Source organism: Xiphophorus maculatus, chromosome 1 (assembly GCF_002775205.1).
Source record: "Xiphophorus maculatus strain JP 163 A chromosome 1, X_maculatus-5.0-male, whole genome shotgun sequence".
In the NCBI taxonomy this organism is placed as follows: Eukaryota; Metazoa; Chordata; class Actinopteri; order Cyprinodontiformes; family Poeciliidae; genus Xiphophorus; species Xiphophorus maculatus.
Window position 1 is genome coordinate 26961679 of NC_036443.1, and position 22435 is coordinate 26984113.

Below are 22435 nucleotides of genomic sequence, written 5' to 3' on the forward strand. Positions count from 1 at the left end.
CCATATTTGGAGGCCTTCAGTCCTCGACGCGGCCGTCGCAGGTTCGACTCCCGGACCCGACGATATTTGCCGCATGCCTTCCCTCCTCTCCTCCCCCATTTCCTGTCAGCCTACTGTCATATAAGGGACACTAGAGCCCACAAAAGACCCTCTGGAGGGGTACAAAAAAAAAAAAAGAATAGCTGCACATATTGGAGTCAAATTATTACGTTGACCACAATTGTGCATGTTGGAACATCATAAATTTCTTATGAATGGATCCCCTTTGATTACAGTTAAATTTAGGGCACCCACCTGCTGCTCCTCTAACCCAATGTGCAGCAGGATGCTCTGCTGACTCAGCAGCGGTTCTATGATTTTGCGAGATAAAGTGACATGCAGACCACAGCAGAAAAAGACTCTGTTAGATCCTTACAATGCAGCTTGAGCTACATTTCCAGGTGACTAGTCAATTACTTGGTGCAATGCCTACTAGCTAGCAAGCAAGAGTATATTAGCAGCCAATTACTGGTACTGTGGACCAGTAACTAGCTGCAGCAGCAGCAAAGTGCCTGTCAATTTGCCTCTGTTGAACAGAATTTTTTCCATTGTGGAACAATAAAGGATATTTATATTATATTTCTATTTTTGACCCCGCCAATGTAAAACATTATGACACTCATGCGGCATGACAAAAGTAGGTAAACATCCAGGTAGACACAATTAAAAAAGAGGAATGATCAAACAGAGAAGATTAATATTCCGCCCTCCTTTACCCTGCAGCTCACCTGATCTCTACTCCAGGAGGAGCTGGCACACTGTGAGGACACCCCCATGCAGAAACAGCGTAAACAGCCTTCAGGGTTGGCCTCTGATAGGTGGAAGAATCCAGCCTTACACTCATCACAAAAATCGCCTGCCACGTTGTTCTGCAACGCACACACAAAAACAAAACAAGGACTTGCACATATGGAATCCATCTGCATGGCATGCCTATCGTTCCCTTTAAGATAAACTGCCATACCTTGCAGCTGCATGGCCTGCTGCTGGAGCTGATAGTTCCTCTGTTATCACAAGTGGAGGGTGCTGCAGAGAGAGCACAATGGAAAGATGATGTGGGGACTGAAGTGCACCTGGTAGGGCTCCAGCTACGCTGCATACCTGAGCAATGACTAAATACGACTGTAGCACAACCCTGGCAACCATTACACAGAGTCAGGAGTTCCTCACTGTCACACTACTGAAGCAACTCCCTGAGCAGCTTCTGTTCATTCACTTGTCTGTCACTTGGGTATTAAAATTAGACTCACAAATTTGAACACATCTTCCATTAGGCAGGAGGGGGTTACCCTGGTAACCAGGAGCACACCTGAAATAAAAAAAAATCAAAAGAGATAAACCATAAAGTTTAGCAAAGCAATAACCTAAAATTGCTTTCTTAATGATCTGTCTTTAAAACTTCAAAGTCTCAAAGGGGCAGTAGTATGTGATTTACAGGCACATAGGACCATTTTATAGCACAATCAAGCTACATTCAGCAGTTATAAAAACACAACATACCAAATATGATTTAAAAGAAATTTTACTTGGATATTAATCGCCTTGAAATTGGGTCTTTGTCTCTTTAAAAACTCCAGCACTTTCTGAAGCTCCACCTTCAGGACGTCATCACAACAGAGCTTCTCTATTAGCCCTTTAACAACATTACATACAATTAGCTTGTATAATGAGCTCAGCAGGTGTGCAGTTCCATTAGGTGTTTGCTAATTGGTGCTGGCTACTCTGAAGGAGCTGAGTGAGGTAATCACAGAAGAGGGTTGCTCTGTGAAGTTTGGAAACTGCATCTCCATGGAGATCCAACCAGCCATTTTGCACAGCTGAATGGTTGCTACGGCAGATTAAAGGATCTCTCAAGCATGCATGAAAGAATCAAGGCAACACAGGTATGTTTTTGATGAGGGACGTTTTTCTTAAGATGATTCAACATAATACTGACCCTTTAAAGAAGTTCCTTTATTCTTTGAATTGGTCTCAACTGCACAGTAGAATTAATGACATTAGTTTACTCACTTTTCACAGCGTCTTCCTGTGTATCCTGGCCTGCAGGCATCACACGTTGGCTGCTGGTCAACGTTCAGGAAGCAGGTGTCGGAAAACCTATGCAGACCATTGAGAGGGTAATACATGAAGAATTAGCAGAAGAGAGACAATGTAATGAGCATAGCATCCTGTGGATTTTAACAATGAAGTGGAAACAGCTCTGAATAAAGGTCTGAATATACTCTTAATTAATCTGTGGTCCCTTTAGTTGTAGCCTCGCTGTGTTTTTGTGAATATATGTTGCGTTATTGGAGGTGTAGGCTTACCGCCGTGATGTCTCAGTGTATGGACAAGGGCAGGGTTTGCAGTCGTCAGGACGACCTCGGGTTGGATCGCCAAAGTAGCCAGGGCGACACTTGTCACACTGGGGGCCCTCTGTGTTGTGTTGGCAGCTCTGTGATGGAGGAAGACATGCAATTCATTCTCTTCTACCGCCCTTAAAGTATCCTAAAATAAGCACTATGACATAAACTCTATTTCCAATAGTATTTACTCCACTGTTAAAGGAATGTTTTTCACAAGGTTTATGGTTGTTTATTGTAATTATTCTCCATTTCTAAAGAAGCACACGTTTGAGGTCAGACACTGATGTTGGGTAAGAATCTCTGGCTCGCGCTTTCTGCTTTAAATTTGAGTTGCGGAGTTGTTTTATCTGGTTGTGTTCAGGCCAGTGAAGTTCTTCCATGTGCTGTTGTTCTAAGTAACTTTCACATTGTTATAATAACCCAAGAAGTTGTCCACCTCTGCAGAAATTTCCTGCACAGGTGGCATCTTTACAGGGTACTATGCTAAATTTTAATGAACTTCTGTGAGCTACCATTCTTTCACAAATCTCTGTAGAAGAAATCTGTATGGCTAGAATGTGCTCCAATTTGTGGGGATGAAAGTGATTAAAACTCAAATTCAATTCATTAAATGGGTGAGTAAACTTTTGAAAATGTATTGTATTTGGAAAACTATTTCTTTCTGGCTGTCATTACCAAAAGATTAAGAATAAGTGAGCTTTTTTTCATTAAGACTTCAATGTATGAGTTTGGACTCACTTTAGAGTAAATCTTTGATTACTTTAAGACAAACCAATGTACACAGACGGGGTGTGTGTGTGTGTTTTAAGAAGATGAAATTAAGCAAAATAAAACATTTTTACTTTCATGTTTCAAAGTAAAGACAACCTTACAGAAATAACTCTTACCAGACAATATCCACTGATTGGATCGCAGGCTGTGGCATGTCCGTTACAGTTACAGCCTGCACAGGTACCAAGATAGCGACCACCGGGGACGCGCTCGAAACCAGTGAGACACATTTCACAAGACAGGCCCGTATATCCGGGAGGACATCTGGAAGTGAGAAACATAAGCACCATCATCCAAGGTTTCTGAAACAAACTGTGATGAGCCCAGTTACAACTTCCTTGTGGTAAAAAGGAAACATGTGAGGGAAGAGCAGCCAAATGAACATAAGATGAAACGATTAATAAATAACCATCAAAATACAGTTTTCAAAATTATAAACTTAAAAAAAAAATGTCTCAGATTTCAGCTGAGAACCTCTGATTCTTACCTGCATTCTTCAACATCCTTAGCATGGCCAAGAGTGCTGAACTCCACTGTTGTGGTATCCATGACGATGTGACTGAGCGCTGCGCTGACCATGTGGTTATCATAGACGGTGCGGATGCTGATGCTCTCCAGGTCGGCCAGCGTCATCATCAGCTCCTCGCGGCTGACAGGGAGGCTGTTGGAGTGCTGCCAGTGGCTCTGGAAAACATTAAGCAGCAGATTTACTCTTTCAAGTTGATAAGTTGATTTCACTTTGATTGCTGATCTTTGGATTTTTTCATTCAGTCTTACTTCAGTGAATATGATCTCTTTCTGGTTGACCACATTGGGAGGGGTGCCATTGCCTCTGCGATACACAAGCCTGCGTCCGTTTCCTACTATGATCACATCAGATCTCGCCACTGGCTCAGAAAGGCCGCGAGCAAGTGTGTATCGCACCTTGAATTTCAGGGATCCTCCATATGAGTCAATCTAACAGAGAATAGAATAAAATTAAGGTCATTGATTACATTAAAAAAAAAAAAACTTCTTTTTATACCAACTTTGTTGCCAAGGAACCGCCGAGGTAAGGTCCAGTAGGATTCAAGGTTGATGAACCGGCGAGACAAGTCAACAAGCTGGAACTCTTCCATCTCGGGGTTAATGAGGAGCTGAGTGGAAGAGAGGGGTGGAGTACCTGGCCTGATGGGGTAGGTGACATTAACTCCTGCAGGAAAAAGTCAGATTCTACATCAGATTTAATTGTTAAGTCAACAAAATCCTTAATAAAGGCATTTAAGTTGACAAAAAATCTACAGTTCCCTACAAAAGTATTCATCACACTGAACTCTCACATTTTGTATGTTTTATACTTCCATTTGGGTCTCCACTGCTTCTAAAAAAAACAACCAGCCATTTTTTGGCATTAAGTTAGTGCTTTTTGGTGTCTGGAAATTGAACCCCCAGATCGCCAAGTCACATTCCACAGGCACTGCACGGGCAACCCAACCAGAGCTCCAGTGTGTTTGATCAGTTGGTTTGTTGCTGTATGGATGGTAGAATGGCTGCTGGAAAAGACATGTGTCTTGTTATTGACATATTATTCAGAAACTTGTTGTATTCTTGTTGGTTGTGCAGGAGGTTCCACTAAAGTTTTTAAAATATGCTTGTATAATTGCCCATCTATTTTTAGCCATTTTCATATTTAAGTGTAAATGTTGAGTTAGAAGGCCAGCAGCAGTTTATTTGGATTTAAGGTGACAAGAGGCCCTAAAGCAGCTCATTCTGAAAGGAGCTCAGAGGTAGAACTGAGCAGATTTTGCAATTGTGCAAAAAAATGAACACGTTTTCTATAACCTCTACATTTTCTCACTTGATCAGGGAAGCATAATGGCACACCTTAAAGTTGTAAGAGTACCTACTTTAGCAAGGTTCTTCATTGGTTCAAAAATAATAAACTTATGTACCTTTGAAGTTCTCCTCCTCAGTGAAGCGCAGGCTAATCTGGTTTCGGTAGCGTCCGGTTCTCTTGCAGTTCTTTGAGACTCCAGCACAGAAGCAGGAGATGCAGCTGTCATCCACCCTGAAGTGACCATCGGGACAATTCTCTGGAATAAACAGGACAACACTTTGTTTACAGAAAGCTTTTTAATTGAAGTGTTTTGATTTCATTGTGGTTCACTGATGATTTTCTATACCTTTTGGATTAGGGTTTGGATTAGAGATGAGAGTCAATACTCCATCAGGGATACCAAACACCAAGCCTTTGGCATTGATGGCCTCACAGGTGTACGCCCCCTGGTCTGCCTCTTTCACATCACGAATAGTAAGGGTACCGCGGCCATTCTCACTGGTCATAACAAACCTTGGGATAAAGAGCACAAACGAATGCTTTCCCACTCATAGCTTCACACTGTACATCAACAAAGCATAACAGGAGTGTTCTAGGAAAAAATCCCCAGAATTCTTCTGCAATTTCCTAACCACACACAGCAGGGCGTTGTGGAAGTCAACAGCCTGAAACCGCAGCTATTGGAGTTAGAGTGCACAGCAAATTTCTCACTAATTAAAATCACAGGCCTTGAAGGATGGAGTCAGCAATGAAACTTAAAAGTAGGAGGGTTTCATGTCAAAAACCAAAAACAGGCAAATAAATCCATAATTGCAGTTTGCTGCTGGAAAAAAATGGCTTCTTGTTAGTTACTTAGCAACATGCCAGTTGCACCAATAAAAAACATTCCCAAAGGAATGTAGCACATTTTTATTGACTAACAAAGGTACGTCTCAAAAAGCCCAACCTGTCGCTTTTGGGAATATGCCCCCAGTTGAGTCTCCAGGTGATGATGGGTGTTGGAATGCCAACAGCCTGACAGGTGAACGTCACAGTCGACCCCCGCGCTGCCTCGACTGACTCCTCTGGTGGGCTCACCACAGTAGGAGGGGCTGCAAAGAGTCAAAACCACAGCAGCTAACACACAAAATGCACCAACAAAATGCACCAGGGATGTCACAATGAGCTTGCAAAAATAGTTATATCTCTGCATGCTTATATGCTTACATTCTGTCATGAATCAATCATAAACATCCATGTATTTTATTACTAAATCAATACAAAACAGCACATAACTATGTTGCTTTATGTATATCTTGTATACATAAACATTTAAAATGATTTTTTTATTTGTTGACTGCCTTAGTCAGTTTCAGTACAAAGACAGATAGCTGTTCTGTGAAGGACTCAGACGCTCAACAGAATCAGGCTTTCTCCTTTTAGTTCAATTAATCTCCTAAAAGTGGAAAGAGTTGTGAACAACTACGAATACATTGAAATCTTCAAAACTGACAGGCCAACAAGGGGGTTAATTTGTGTAGCAGAAATCCACAGTTCACGTGGGAGAATCTGTTCACATAACGACTATTAGTCATGACCACTGAAATCTGGCTTCAAATCGAAGAAAGGAATCAAAAGAAGCTCCATTTCAAATTCGTCACAAGCTAGTATAGAGGACATAGCAAACATATGGAAGATGCTCAGGTCAGATGAGGCAAACACAGAACTTACTGGCTGAAATGCTGCTGCAATGCACATCAACCTGAACCCTGTGTTCTCACGTTAAAACATGGTGGTAACAGCAAAATGATGATGTTCACACTTTTCTTTAGGGAGGACATGATTGCCATGATTCATAGGACTTTGAGTTTTCAGTATTTGTTTTGCATTTGTAATTATTTTTTATTTTCTGTTTTGCCTTTTCACATTTTATACAATACTTTGTGTCAGTCTCTCAGACAATACCTTAATCTAAAACATTTTAGTTAATGTGACAATATTTGAAAATGTTTGAGTGACATGGATAGCTCTGTCAAGCAGTGCTGCCTCTGCAGCAGATGGACAATTCTGACAGATCAAAACATTGAGAAAAGCTGTTTTGTTTGAGGAGAGTTTGATTTTCCAACAAATTAGTTGGAGTTCTAAGTAGAGATTCAGAAACTTACAGAAAAAAGTGAAATATGCACAAGCAAAAAAAAAAGATTGTTGGCTGCTCGAGTACGACTTACTGCAGCCGATCTCATCGGAGCGATCTGCGCAGTCTGGCTCTTCATCACATTGGTAACTGGCTGGGATGCAATTTTTATCAATACGGCATTCAAACTGCTCAGGACTGCATCTGTCATTGGGACCTTTGGTAGCTGTGGCGATAAAAAAGATGGATGACTTCTAACTTTCTGATCGGTATCAACCTTCTAACAACAAAATTAAATACCAGAATATTTTTCCCATAAAAGTAACGATGACTCACGGCAGTTGGTCTCATCAGAGTTATCGTCGCAGTCGTTGTCGCCGTCACAACGCCACAACTTGAGGGCGCAGCGGCCATTTTTACATTTGAATTCATTGGGCTCACAGGGAGACGGCGTACCTGAGAGAGATTTTGTTAATCGGGGATAAAATTAACAAGTTTTACTCAAGCATGTTATTTTGATAGAACATATTCAGTTCTGAAGATCAATGATCCGTCAGTCAATAGATCATGTGTATGAACATTTTATCTGTCTATGTTAATACATTGCAATATAAATCTTATGTTGTGATGTTCACATTGTACTGTTTTCTGTTTGAGCCAATCCTAGTCACGCCCCTCATTTCCATTATTCCTCGCACCTGCGTTGCTTCCTGATTGTCTCCCTTCTTAAGCCTCTCTCAGTCGCAACCACACTGCCAGATTATCAAACGCTTTCAGCAAGTAGTTTTCCAGCACTTTTACCTCGCCCTCATAGCCACGACCACGCTTTGTTCCTCGGACCTGCCCCTTTTGCCTTGCCCTTGTCGGACTGTTACTATCGCCCTTCTGGATCTCGACCCACGCCTGTTTCAGTTACACCGCTCTCGCCCACTCCCACGGATTCTACCCTTAGCCCCGATCGTGCATGACCTCGGCCCGTCTGACTAAGGATTCGGATCTGGATTTGGTTCTTCTGCTGCCTAACTAGTTTGTACGCTGCCCTGCATCAGCGCTTCCCTCCCCAGGCACTTCCTGCCGAGCTCTGCGTCAGCGCAGCATCCGCGCTCCTCCTGGTTCCTCAGCCGATCACTTCAGTTACTGATCGCCAAGCCAGTGCTGCAGCGGACGATCCTGCGTGCCCGGTTTAAGCTGCCTTTTAATAAATATCGGAGTTTTCTGCTCACTCCTGTGTCGTGGCTGATTTTCTGGGTCCCTCTAGTGAACCATTACATATGTAGCACATTTCACAAATAAAAGTGGTTTACAAAGAAAGAACACAGCAAATTAAACATGATTAAAAACACAACAAAAAACAACAATTAAAAACTTTTCAAATATACGGTAATATTTACAAGGATTTTACTAAAAGTAGATTAAAATAAGAATACCTTTAGACTCTTTTTAAAATCTTTGAAATGGTAAAATTCCAGAAAGCATGAATCCAAAAGCCTAAGTATCTAGTATTGAGTATCTAGAAAACTGCTATACAAGTCTAATGTCATTTCAATTAATTCATTATAAACTAACTTGATCTTTTTTTTTGCCACACTACTTAATCTTGACTAGACTACTAAACTTCTAATTAATGTTTAAAACCAAATCTAGATATTAAAAAAACTTTTAAATCAAATAACTACCTGTATCTATTCAGCCTTGGCACCTATGAGTAATATTTATAACACAAAAAATGTCCCTGGGCTTAGATAACTACTCAGAATAAAAACACAAAATTTTCATATGTAGAAGTTTTTATTGGCAATAGTAATACACCATTTAAAGTAAGGGTAGGAGTAGGGTTAGGAGTAGGGTAAGTACATGTGTACCACATGGTCAATGAGTTTGGAGGAAATTACAAGCAAGTGCAAAGTGGTAGAAGATGAGGAAGTCATGGGGTTATGAAAGGGTGAAGGTGAGTCTAAACCTGAATTGTTTTCAAATAAATCTATGAAGAAATCTGACTTACCACATCTCAGTTCATCGCTACCGTCTTGGCAGTCCCGTTCTCCATCACAAATAAAAATTCGAGAAATGCATTCTCCACTCTGGCATCTAGCTTGATCTGCTTTGCACCGAAGAGGTGGGATGGGAGGCCGGGGGCCCGCTAGTCCAGGAGTGGGAGTGATAGCAGCAGGGGTTGTGGCGACCACAGGGATGGACCTAATCATATCTAAGAACAGATTTTCAATTAAACTTTGTAAATGAATATACCGGTAGGTGTGATATAAAGTTACTTATCAGTCAGTGAAGGTGTGGCACATCAGACAGCCATAACACAAAGCTCGACCAGTCATTCGAAAACACTCACCACAATTGGTTTCATCACTCAAGTCTGTGCAGTCGGGTCTGTTGTCACACACGTAGTCCATCAGGATGCATGTTCCATCACCACACCTGAACTCGTCAGCCATGCAAGGCCTTTTAATGGGCGTTACTGTGACAAATGCAAAAGGGTAGTACAAACAAGGATCAAAACATGCAGAGCAAAGAGCCAACAGACTATTCTAGTGTCACATTTAAGCACATGTAACACATTGACAGACTGTATGAAGCAACCCATAAATGGCGTCAATAAAAAATAAATTATTTCCATTCAAGAAACATTATTCTAAGTGGTCATACTGGAAAGGCCTGATGCAAAGACAAAAAAAAAAGATAGACGAGTTGATAATTACACAAAAGTAGATGGGAAATATAATAAAGTCACATACAATTTAAGATAAAAAATCAAGTAAAACCAGACATACCAACAAACTACAAAAGGTAAACAAGAGCGCACACAGACTAAAAACATTAAATCTGACAAACTGTACAGACTGGCTAACATGAAAAGACAGGATTGGACAACAGACAAACTATACAGGACAGGCTATGAGAGAAAGACAAGATAAGACAGACTTTCCTGGGTAACCCCAACAGCTTTGATAAGGCCAGATAAGATACATATAAGCGATTTTCACACGAGAACACCTGTTAAGAGTTTTAAGCATGTAAAAATTTTAAACATCTTAAAAGATCTAAAACAGTTCTTGCTAAGTTGAAGTGAATATTAAATCAAAATTCCTTGTGAAAGAGGCTTTTGTTCCTCCTCATAGAAAGTGTTTTTGACTGAGTTTCACTCCTAGATAAAGCCATTTATGGAACTGCTGCTCCAGTCAACTTCTTTTCTTTTTCTTTCCCATGGAGAGTATGCCTGGCTGGGTGATTCTCTGTTTTTGTCCCCTTTCTCTCCTTTCAAAGATCCACATGGAAGCTCCATCCTATTAAAATAAGGTTATTCCTTCCTACTGTGACCAAATGCTTGCCTTGAATTAGGAATTATTGCCGTCAATAAGTCATTGCAATGAACAGAGCTTTCTTAGATATCCTTTTTTTTTAACCAATTGCCCATACATGATTAACTGAGTTTCATTGTAATAATGTATAATTATAATTGATCTGTATGTAGCTTGGTGGGCTGCACAGTGGCGCAGTTGGTAGCACTGTTGCCTTGCAGCAAGACGGTCCTGGGTTCGATTCCCGGCCAGGGTCTTTCTGCATGGAGTTTGCATGTTCTCCCTGTGCATGCGTGGGTTCTCTCCGGGTACTCCGGCTTCCTCCCACAGTCCAAAAACATGACTGTCAGGTTAATTGGTTTCTCTAAATTCTCCCTAGGTGTGAGTGTGTGTGTGCATGGTTGTTTGTCCTGTATGTCTCTGTGTTGCCCTGCGACAGACTGGCGACCTGTCCAGGGTGTACCCCGCCTCTCGCCTGGAACGTAGCTGGGGATGGGCACCAGCAACCCTCCCGACCCCATTAGGGACAAGGGTGAACGGAAAATGGATGGCTGGATGGATGGATGTAGCTTGATCTGAATCTGATTGAATTGGATTTTTTTTATTGGATGTGAATTAGAAATATTTTACAGTATTTCTGAAGTACAGTAATATTCAATAAATCTGAATATTATTGAAAAGTCTATTCATTTCTTTAGCTCAGTGAAACAGACGGATTGATTTCACACACTGATGATTAGACAACAATTTAACATCATAATATTAAAACAGACCAATAAAAAATAAAAAAATTTTAATGCAGAAATACTGGCTTGACAGTATGTTTAATACCAGCTTACATGTAGTAGTACCAAAAAAGGTACTTTTACTTCATCAGAACGCATATTGTAATTTATTGAATATGACTTTAAATTGACCTTAAATTTAATTATTGATGTTTTTATTTGTAAAACATGTGCACTGTGAATTCAGAATCACCTTCTGGACAGTCTTCAGTGTTCATGTGTGAAAACAGCTCTACAGGAAATCCACCCATTCAGCAATTAACATGTCCAGTAAAAATCCTATCAGGTGTCATGCTTGTTCTCCGGGCCAGTGGAACTTGCAGATATCAAATGCCGCCTCACGTTGCAGAGAACAGAAGCATCTTTTCATCAAACTCATGCCATGCAAAGGTCCTTTATATTCTCTGTGCACTACTGGACCTCAGGGATCGCAGCCAAAACTCTACCTTGGTGCTTCCATGCAAAACATTCCCCAGACCACATGTACATGTCAAAGTAATGGGCATCATAAAATATCAGCAGAATAAATGCACTACAGTCATTCTACAGTTTCTACAGCACAATCAGCTTCCTCACCATGCAGCAGGCATGGTACCGTACAAACCTGGCACTGCTATAGGGTCCACTGAAGGCAGAGTTTCTACTAGAAAAAAGGCAAACATTGAAGAAACTGCCTATTGTCCCGGTAGGCCTTAAGTTGCTAAAACATGGAGGTATTGTTGTTCTTACCTTTCCCAAGCTGCCTGAACTGAAAACCCTGGACTGATGTGATGTAGGAAGCAATAGCTCCTTCCTTCACCACGTTGTAGAGGACGGTGCGGATCTGTTCTTCATTGCTGTTGTATTCAGAGCCCACGTCAAGTTCCACAAAGATATCAACTCCATCCTCTCTTATCATTTTTCTGCAGAGAGTAAAGGTAATTTTATTTATAAAGCACATTTTCTGCGACAAAGCAATACAAGGCAACACAAAGTACAAAGTAAGAGTTCTGATGAAGCTACACACTTTATGGCAACAGAGGGATCTTATGCCTTCAGGATCTTAATTTAACATTTCCTCCAAAACTGAAATTTTACTGAACATGGGCAACCTTCATGGCAATTTTGTGCTTCTTTTTTTTAAAGAAAACAAAGAAAGTGACCAGGCCAGAATAACCCAAACAGGTAACAGCAGTAGCAGGATATATACTTTGGTTTTCAACAGGGTTGATTCAGAAACTTTGTGCTCTTACTTGATCAGGACCACATTAACCGTCTGGACACCTGGAATCTTGTTGTACTCAGACTCCAGCTGTCGAGGGAAAAGAAAATGCTTAAACAAAGCAACTAACTCACAAATATTTAAATCAGCACGTTCTGACAGATGAAACACGGACGTCTCAAATGGTCGCAAGACATACCGTGTCCATCACTGCTTCAGAAATTTCCTTATACTCTGGAGAAAAGATGTCTTCGAGGTCAGGGCCGTAAACCACGGAGTTTGTGAAGTTGACAAGAGCTCGGTAATAAACTGGAGATGGAGAGAGAGGAGGAGAAAATCAAACCACACTAACAAACCAGGACCACAGACTCACTACTAGTTTACACATTATAATCAAGTGGTGTCATAATGTTTGACATATATTTCCCTTTGGCTGAATATTTTAGAAAGTCACAAATTATGGCATCTACTTCTATACATATGTGTCTATATAGTGAACAGACACAGCATAGTAAGAGGTTATCTTAGGTAAATTCTGATTTCTATTCTGCAGAAGGAGACAAACTGTCAACATTCCTAAATAGTGGCAGAAATCTGACAAAAATGTGGCCAATAAAATCACGCCTGCAGCAACTCTGGCGGTTGGTGAGTAGGACTTCTAAGTCTATATTGCTGCTGTACGAGCGGCAGTGAGGAAGAAGTAAATCCTCTGTGAATGACTCTGGAAGAGGGCCTCAGCATTCCCTCCACATCAACCAAGTCAAACATATGAGGCAGGAAGGTGAGAGAGCATTGGAGGGGAATGCAGCAGGGATTATATCCATCCTTCTCAGTGGTTTTTTATTAGCTGGAACGACTGGGTCATTGAACATATAGGTCAGCCGGTGTAGGTTAAAGCACTCTAAACTCTAACATTGGCTGCAGATAGATGTTATGACCTGTGTTTTAAGAGGCATAGAATGGTAGCTTATTGAGGATTAAAATTCAGATTGATCCAGCTGCTCTAGAGATGGTGTAGAAGATAGTTTTAGCTTCGGATAGGTGAACCTTTACACACAATAACTGTTGTTAAAGCAATCAAACAAACAGAAGCTTCTTTTTCTTGACCAATTACAGTAAAACTTTGTATTATATCCTTCAATATCAGTAACTGTTGATTATTATTTTCTGTTTAAAATATCTGATATACTGCCAACCTGGTGGTGTGCCCTTTCCTGTTTTATCCACATTTTTCATTTCACTTGTCTTGTTTTTTATTTTTAGGCAGTTTTGAGACACAGTGATGAAACCTTAAACAGCTGAAGTTACTCAACAGGTTGTTGCTAGGTAACCAAAGAGTGAGTGAATTATGGTTGATGCCACTCAGGTAGCTTAGCTAGCTGTGAGAGACTGAGCAGCGAACCCTTTCCTCTGCCTAAATACCCCAGAATGCTGTGCAATTCTGGATTTCGGTGAAATTGTTGAATATTCCATCAGACAAATTATCTATTGATATGGACTGTGTGTCTATTGCGATATGTATTATTGTCCAACCCTAACTATAACAAAAGATGCCTGTGTATATTGGGTATTTATGTGACAGAAAGAAAGTAGCACATAATTGTGCAATTTATTTAGGGGTGTGAAAATATAGAAATACAATTTTTTTTCCCAAGGATCTACACTTAAGTTTGCAGTTCTAACACGATAAAGTGTGAAAAGATCTAAATTTCTCTAAATTCAATGGAAAACAAGCTGTCGTAGTTGGCTTTTATGACCCCATGAGAAACAAATTAATGTAGCCTGGCATTTTAAAGGATTAACTGTTTCCAAAGTTGTGTTGACCTGATGATCTTTTCATCACAGTCTTCCGCTAATTACTCTCCTTACAGGCAAGCCTACAGATCTCTTCTATAACGTATATTGATGCATTTTATGTGTTGCTCATTATAAGCTGAAATGTCAGCGGTACTATTATAATTCCAATGTCACAGGCCAAGTCTGTGAAACTTAAAATAGCCAGTGGCCCGCAGGGTGCCCCATTTTTAGTCTGCTGCCAACATTTTGTTTGGACCGGCCGTCCAGCCTCTTAATTCAGACCGAAAGCAAGAAGATTAAGGAGAGGGGCAATATTTGTGCAGCATCTTGGATTGAGATGCAACTTGCTAAGCCAAAGGCAAGGATTTAAGGAGTCTGCTGAGTCAGAAAAGGAAATAAGCTGTGTGGACATAAAGAGCAAGTATGCATAAACAGCTCCATATTCATTAACAGGTCTGGAAACTATGGATGCCAGCAAATAATGGAGTTTATCTTTGTTTAGGGTCCTTTATGAATTAGTTCTGTATGGTGCCCATCAAGTGGACATTTTATCACCTGCAGGCATACTATTGCATTTCTTTAATTCAATATCTGTGCTACATGGCATGTAAGCAATGGCTGCAAAATCTGAGCAAGGCCACATATACATCTCTCTAAACCTCCAGTTCTTTCATCTGCATCTGTTCTTTTCAGATCGTGAATATTATTATTACTGACACGCTTCCACCAGATGTCATGAAACGCCAAGTCACCCTCCCTTATTTATCCATATGGTTTACAGATGATTTATTACTTCTGCACAATTTTGTTCCAGTCAGTTTCCTCTGACCAATCAATGCACTTATATGACTTTTTATAGGCTTCAAACATTATCCGACACAATTTATTGGGGTGTCTCTATTCGTAAGGGTTATAGCACTTGTTTGTTTATATTTTGTCTTTAAAGTAGTATGGGTTAGGGTCATATAGTCATATAACAGCTTTATTCAGGGTTTATAAAGTCCACTTAAATTGAACATGTGCTGTTTTCTATTGGGAAAATAATGATTCAGTTCTTGTATTTTGTATATTCAGAAGATTTTTTTTTCTAGTTCTAGTTAGAACTTTTTTCTAGTTCTAGTTGCCCACTTGTTTTTATTATTAGTTCATGGGACTTTGTCTGGGAAAATAATACCAAAAGCAAAATCTAAGGAGTCTCCTCCTTAGAGTAGTTGGTGATAATGTTCTAAAATGTGACATCATCCAAGAAGCTCATCAAAGTTGGTCTACATATGCTAATTGAGCCTGGAGAAACAAAGATATGACACAGACTATTTGATATTTTCCTGGCAAACCAGGCATGGAGGCTGGATGTGTGGTTTGTTCAGAATTCAAAGAGAAATCATTACATTGCCTAGCAACAAAGGAATTGTGCTACTTGGACCATTTTGTGACTTTGTGCTAAAATTTATAAAGTGAGTCTCTCTTGTGGTGAGTGGGTATTCTTTCCTTTCTGATGTCATGCACACAGAGAGTTTCAATAAATGCCACTAAATAGAATAAAGACACTATCAATCACTAAATAAAAGCCAATAGATTTCTAACAAGTGCCACTTAGTGTAAGATTTTATATTCTACTTATTTAGTGGTTTCACATTTACATAAGGTTGTGGACAAATTAATTAATGCAATATTTCTTTTTTCTTTGATTCTATATTCACAACAAGAAAAAAACCTTCCAGTATATGAATCAGGTGTGGCCTTAAGCTCTGTCATATTAATCATTTGAGTCCAAACAAAAGCCAAGCTTTTTAAAATGTGTTTTATACTTTATTTTTAGAGACGCTGAAACATGCTAGCTTCTACTGTTGATGCCATGCAAAATGCTGAGGGTAAAACAGTTTGACTGACATTAAAGATTATTTTTGCATCACCAGCGGGATTTCCTAGTGAGAACTGAGCCAACATCTTGGCAGAAAAATAGTACATCAATTGAAGGATGAGTAAATCCTCAAGTCATTCAGACAGTTGCTAGCTTTTTCTTTTTTCATTCTTTTTACTCTCTGCACATACTTTTCAGGCACGCTACAGCTCCTTTTGTTTTTCACTTGTCCAAGAATCCATACTGAGATGTGCCAAGGAATTTCATGGACTTTGGAAATTGACCAACATTTATACAAAAGCTGTTTATGTATCTGAAACATTGTTATTTTGTGTAGACAGTGTATAAAAACTAGTATGTTTAAGACACCTCCATACAAAGAAAGTGTGTAAAGATTCAAATGCTGCTTCATCCCTTGAGTTCAGTGCCTATTTTAAAAAGTGAACACGTCACTTGAAAAGTTAAGGTACTAGACAAAATGTAAAAGAAAAACAGTCTCCCTCCAAGTAGAAACCAAAAAGACTTCAAAGTATGAAGGGTTATCTACAGGACCACTTTAAAAGATTACAGGAAAGTTTGGCTGCTTTGTGGGAAAATGTAAGAAAGACATTTATGTATTTACAATTTATATCTCATAATTTTATTACATACTGAATTGAAATGCACCGATAAGGCTTTCTGTGTTTAATACCCATTTCGAGTATTCTTTTAGGTCTAAAACTGATTAGAAATGTTTTCCTCTAACAAATAAATTTGAATTAGTATAAACATTTTTTTTTAATTGAACGCAAAAATGTTGTGTTGCATGTTGACCCAGGTGGCAGCATTGTTGCCTTAGAGCAAGAAGGCTGTGGGTACAAATCCTGGTCTTTACATCGTTGGCATGTTTTCCCAATGCATGCTTGATTATCTCCGGGTACTCTGTCTTCCTCTCATAGTCCAAAACAAAAAGAACCAAAATGCATAAAATAATTGTCTTGATCCTTTAGTTTCTGAGAAAGACAGAGTTTGTTCAGCCTCTGTATTTCTTTATTACTTTCTTGTGAACAAATTTGTGATTAAACAAAAGAAATACAGTGTTCAGTTTAGATGAACTAAATGATGGGTTTTGACCTACAGATCAGGGCCAAAATTTGATCACTGCTAATCACTGACCAGTGCATCATTAACAATGTGAAAAAAATATATATATACCAACTGGAAGGGGCTTTTTAGCGAGTTATTTCAATAAAAGGCTTCTATTGTCATTGACCAAAGAGCCCTATTGTTTTCCTTTTTTTTTTTTTTACACTACTGAATGAAAAATGATAATTAGGCTACTCCTAGTGTTTGGGTTGTTGATTTGTTTTGTTTTGTTCAGCGTTCAAATGGCTCATTTAGCATCCACTGAGAGCTCCTTGGATGACACCCAAATGCAAATGCCACATTTGAAATAAAGATCCTTTTTCTACTAAATTGTTTGGAAAAATAATGAGAAGATATCCAATATGCTTACGTGACAGCTGTTCACTAAATTTTGTAATTACAGCTGAGGCACGCATCAAACCTTTCATATAAAAATCATTAATTTAATACATATATTTGAAGATCCAACTGAAAATAACCATATACCACATCTAGGGAGAGTGTTTTAATTAAAAAGATTGTGTGCCTGAGAGGCAGACTGTGTGGTCACTGAATATTACTAGGCTCTTTCTTCTTCCAAAACAGCAAAACCTCCCCAAGACACCTCATTCCAGGAGAAGAAAAGCCTCATTTATGGCAATGTAAACGGTGTATTGCCTATGAAAACACACGGAGGTGAACATGTATCAACAGAGATGTGAGTGTTAGCACAGCCTCGAGTGGTTGCATCTCAGTCTGCAACTTTTAGATTTATAGTACAATAGTTCGTCCTGATTGTTGTCCTGAGAGGCGAGCAACATCAAAGTTAGTCATGAAAGCATTTTATTTGACCCGCATATAATCTAATCACTTGGGTGGGTACTTGCTGCCCGGTCAACAGCGGTTCATAGCTCCCACTCTCTCTAAGCATACCGCCACAGACTGGTGAGCGTGATTGGGTTCCTTTGATTGGGGCGCCAGGATGTGCCCCGCGGGCTAATGAGCGGCTCTTTTACTCCAAGACTCATTCTCCTCTGTGCATCTCTCTGTTTTTAACAGAGAAATCCCCTTGTTGAGACCCGCCACCATTAAAAGGTGATGAAACTGTCAATTTGCAGATGTGACGAGTGGGAACAAGAGAGAAAGGGGCGAAAATAAGTCTGAAAAAGAAGCATTCCACACTTTTAATTCAGAATCTGATTTAGCTATTAAAGCTGTTCAGCAGAACTATGGAAGCATTGTGAAAAGGGCCCCCTCTTAACACATAGAGGCCTGCGCAGAAGACAAAGAAATGATTGAGCAGCAAGCCAAGTTTGGCCTTTAAAGCTCAACCACATGGGGCTTGACCTTTAACCCCAACACTAGAACCCACAGCAACAGTAAAACCGTTTAAAGAGAAAGCAAAAAGTTTAATTTTAAGTATCTAAACTAAATTCAATATTTTAATCTATTGATTTTGTGACAAATATGTACTGCAAAATTATTTTCAGTTTAATTGACCAATAACCAATGAATAGGAAAAGTCAAAATCAGATTTGTTTCTGGTAAGTGAACATATCATACTCTTACATACATAAGAGCTTCCAGGTTGTTCTGTGAGAAACCCTTCTTTGTGAAAATCCTGTTACTAAGAGAAAAACATTTAAAGTAGCAATTTTCAGTCTCAACCAGATGTTTGAAACACAGTTAAAGGAAGCACAGGGATGTAAGAAGGATTGTAAAGAGGTGGAAAATTCTAGGTAAAGTTCCACTTTCTAGACACAAATTTATGCAAATGTATAGGGGGAAAAGATTGCGGGCATAAATGGGAATAAGCTTGGAATTTACACAGACTGATATTAATGGTTAGCTTACCATTCTACTTACAGGCTGCAAATGATTTGCAAAAAGCCACTACTGAATGATCCCACTCTAACCTACAGAAAGGGTTTACTGCTTTACTAGCTTACTTGTTAAAAAAAAAAAAAGAGGCTACCCAGAAATAACATTTAAATATTTATCTAAATTTGTCAGAGTTTTTCCTTTTGGCTCCAAAGCCTAATTGAGGAACATATATAGAAAAAGAGAACAGGACAAACAGAAAAAAAGTTTCAGTGAAGGTTTTTCACACGTATTGTGATATCACCTTAGACATAATTACAGAGCCACATGAATGGAAGGCAAAAATAAAAAATTCTGAATGCAGCTCATATTTCTTGATATATTGCAGTTCTCAAAGGGAATCAGTCAAATACTTCACTAAAACCGAAAGTCATAAAATCAGTCATAGTCTGTGCATCTTACATATTAATTTGCCAGCTGGCTCTGTCTTAGCTCAGTTCCTGCAGAAAAGTTCCCTACTATTAACCCTGACCCTGGACCACAGCCAAAAAACTGTCTCCAACTCTCCTTCATGCCCTTTGGGAGACATTTGGAGATGAATTCTGACTTTGCACTCTCCCACAGCACAGAGTCACAATTGGAAGCAAAACCACCACTGTGCATAAAGTTTGCACGTTTTTTAAGCTGGTTCATCACACTGGGATAAGAAAGAAATAGTTCATAGCACTTTTCTAATTAAAGAGAGGAGTGCATTTTTTTGCAAGTTGCCAAAACATCTTTCGCAGCTGGGATTGAAAGTGTTGTCACTCGAGCGTGATGAGCTCAGTGTTGCTCTATGGAACATACCACATCATTTTTCCTTTGGCATTAGGAATCACTGGGAGAGAAAACACTTGGAAAAACAGAAAAGCCGGAAACAGAACTCAACATGCCCGAGCTATCATACAAACTTCTCTGAATGCGTTTGGAAATGTGAGCATAACGGAGTGGAGCAGGTGACTGGTAGAGTGTGCCAAAGACAAAAAAGACAGAGAAATGCTGGAAGACTTACTGTACTGCTCCTCATTTGGGCTCTGTATGTGTCCCAGATACCAAGACTCCAACAGTTGGTCAATAGCTAGGGTAGGGAATTGGTGGAGGGGGGTAAGACAGTCGGCAGGGGGTAAAGGTTGGAATGAGCCAAGCAAAGCAGGGGCAGGAGTGATCAAAGTTAGCCAGGCGGTTGCAGAGGGGTTATAAAGTTTAATTTTCAGGAGAGGGAAACAAAGAGAGAAAACAGAAAGTGACAATCAGATAAAGAATTTGAAGTTGGATTGCCAAAATAGATAAACACAAACGGCAAGACAGGAAAATGACACACTCCCAGCAATCACCACCACCCACATGTTAAAGATAGCCATGCTTAAAGGAACAATGGCTTGTATAGGCCAAATGTCTGTCTGGAGAGCACCAGGAAGTAAGAGAAAAGGTTGGAAGACATCACTGGTCTGACTCAACAAACATGCAGACCACTTCCAACATCTTTGCCACTTGACACAAACATCCACCTTGAGATGGTGCCGCCACACAAGGACAAGGCACTTCCTGTTTTCCTGTTCAGATGGAAGAACTGAGCACCAACAAATTTCTTTAAAGCTTTGCATTGGGACAATCAACAAAGACCCCTCTTTGTTTTGTGGTGACTCACTGATTCTTCCACTCAGATGATTCAGCGAGCCTATGAAATGTCGCCTGAAACGGGTTTGAGTTGTTCTGAAACATAGATGGGTTCTGAAAGTCAGATGACTTGCACAAAGGACGATGTTATGAAGCATCGACAGGGATGTTTACGGTTTTATGATTTATTCAATCTTTTAAATAACTAAAACTTCAGAAAAGATGACAATGGGACATGGTAGAGACAGATGTTTATGCTCCAATCCGGAGCCTAGCAATCCACTCCGTAAACTTCAACAGACATCACTAAACAACAGCTCATTTGCTGTTGAACCCAGCTGTTTCACAACTGCACATGCAGCAAACCATATGGCTTCTGAAACTCATTACTGACATATTTGGAAGTGAGTTGAGAAAAATATATTATTACCACAGACTGACTGAACCGCACCAGTCCTGTGCAAACAACAAGTCAAGATAAGGCTGTTAGACCAAAGATACTAAATGCCACACACTTTAAATCTGCAGACCGTCTAAGAAAAATATGACAGAAAGCATGGTTTCTCCAAAAGATCTAAGCCTCAAGAACAAAGGTCCAAACTAATTACAGCTAATGACCCGTTTGTACTTTAAAGTCTGCTTATACAATGCAGTCTTTTGCAAATCTGAGAATTAGTGACAGCCAGATAAGGCATTCCAGCTTTATTAACTGATTTATGTGTTCATTGGGACACCATTTATGAGTGAAACAAATCAATGAAGTAGAAAGCACATAAACTGCCTTTTTTATAACAGAAATGTTTTAAAAGGATAACTCTGGTTCTTTTTTTCTGTTACATATTACAGCTGATTTATAACTTAAAAGCTACTTAATACTCAAATTATTCATATCTGAGTGATATAGCACTACATTAGGGAATTTTAATTATGCAAACTTTGAGAAAACTAAAGTTGAGAGGTTTTCTGTGGGTTTCTCACTAAATATGTTCCTGAATTTTGACGTGTCCCTGTCAAAATGCTTGGTTTAGATTATTCTTGGAAGTCTGAGCTTGAATTTGCAATTGATATCATACCTGAGTTCGGCTCGTTCTGGTTGTAGTTAGAAAAAAGTGAGGGCTTTGCCTAATCCTTGTGGTGCTGACTAGTAAAGACAATATCAATGTAACTATTTTAGGTATTTAAAAACTAAACATGTTCACTAACAGATTTCATATGGTGGACACTCATCTTTTTGTGGTTATGTATTCACAGATTTTTCTGGGGAACGTGACTCCCAAATTAAATTAGATAAATTAGTTTTAAATTAGCTAAAATCAACTAAAGCAGATGATGCTTAACCCTCAACCACTCTGAGAATTTCTTTACTTTTCTACAAACTCAGTTCCTAAAGGAAGAAAGGTAATTCACAGCTAAAACTACTAAGCATTTGATGACTGCAAGCCTAATTACTTATAATAACTTCACAGACTACTAAGAAAAATGTAGCCAATCCCATTAAGAGCCTAAAAACCCTCATGGGAGGCTCTATTCGATACAGATACTCCCTTGTGTTTAAACAGGAAGCTACTGATCAACTGTGAAGCTTTATCCAAATAAACTTGAAAATTTGGGATAAACAAGAGTACAATCCACTCAACAGCAACAAATTCTAGCCATAAACTGTAATCTTTGCTCTGTTTTCATGTGTTAGTTGGTACTGTAGTGTAAATCTTAACGTGGGAGATACTTAAATACATAAAAGCTGGAAGCTAGAAGCTTTAAAGCTGCAGCAGATCCCCAAACATATTTTTCCTCATGAGGAGTGGCACACTGAAC

The 22435-nt window shown here is 39.5% G+C and overlaps 1 protein-coding gene across 1 annotated transcript in view; it reads right to left on the minus strand.

Annotated features, from left to right (window-relative positions):
* hspg2 (heparan sulfate proteoglycan 2) overlaps positions 1-22435 on the minus strand; it is a 153312-nt gene that overhangs the window by 59289 nt on the left and 71588 nt on the right. Inside the window, exons 4-24 of the mRNA XM_023331272.1 lie at positions 20016-20081; positions 12581-12690; positions 12413-12471; positions 11910-12082; positions 11785-11823; positions 9429-9554; positions 9087-9290; positions 7421-7540; positions 7179-7310; positions 5918-6062; positions 5318-5484; positions 5087-5227; positions 4184-4347; positions 3933-4112; positions 3643-3839; positions 3272-3419; positions 2346-2473; positions 2050-2136; positions 1290-1348; positions 1004-1065; positions 768-908 (exon numbers count right to left, since the gene is read on the minus strand). Coding sequence (XP_023187040.1) covers positions 768-908; positions 1004-1065; positions 1290-1348; positions 2050-2136; positions 2346-2473; positions 3272-3419; positions 3643-3839; positions 3933-4112; positions 4184-4347; positions 5087-5227; positions 5318-5484; positions 5918-6062; positions 7179-7310; positions 7421-7540; positions 9087-9290; positions 9429-9554; positions 11785-11823; positions 11910-12082; positions 12413-12471; positions 12581-12690; positions 20016-20081 — 2648 coding nt within the window. The remainder of the gene's footprint in view (positions 1-767; positions 909-1003; positions 1066-1289; positions 1349-2049; positions 2137-2345; positions 2474-3271; positions 3420-3642; positions 3840-3932; positions 4113-4183; positions 4348-5086; positions 5228-5317; positions 5485-5917; positions 6063-7178; positions 7311-7420; positions 7541-9086; positions 9291-9428; positions 9555-11784; positions 11824-11909; positions 12083-12412; positions 12472-12580; positions 12691-20015; positions 20082-22435) is intronic.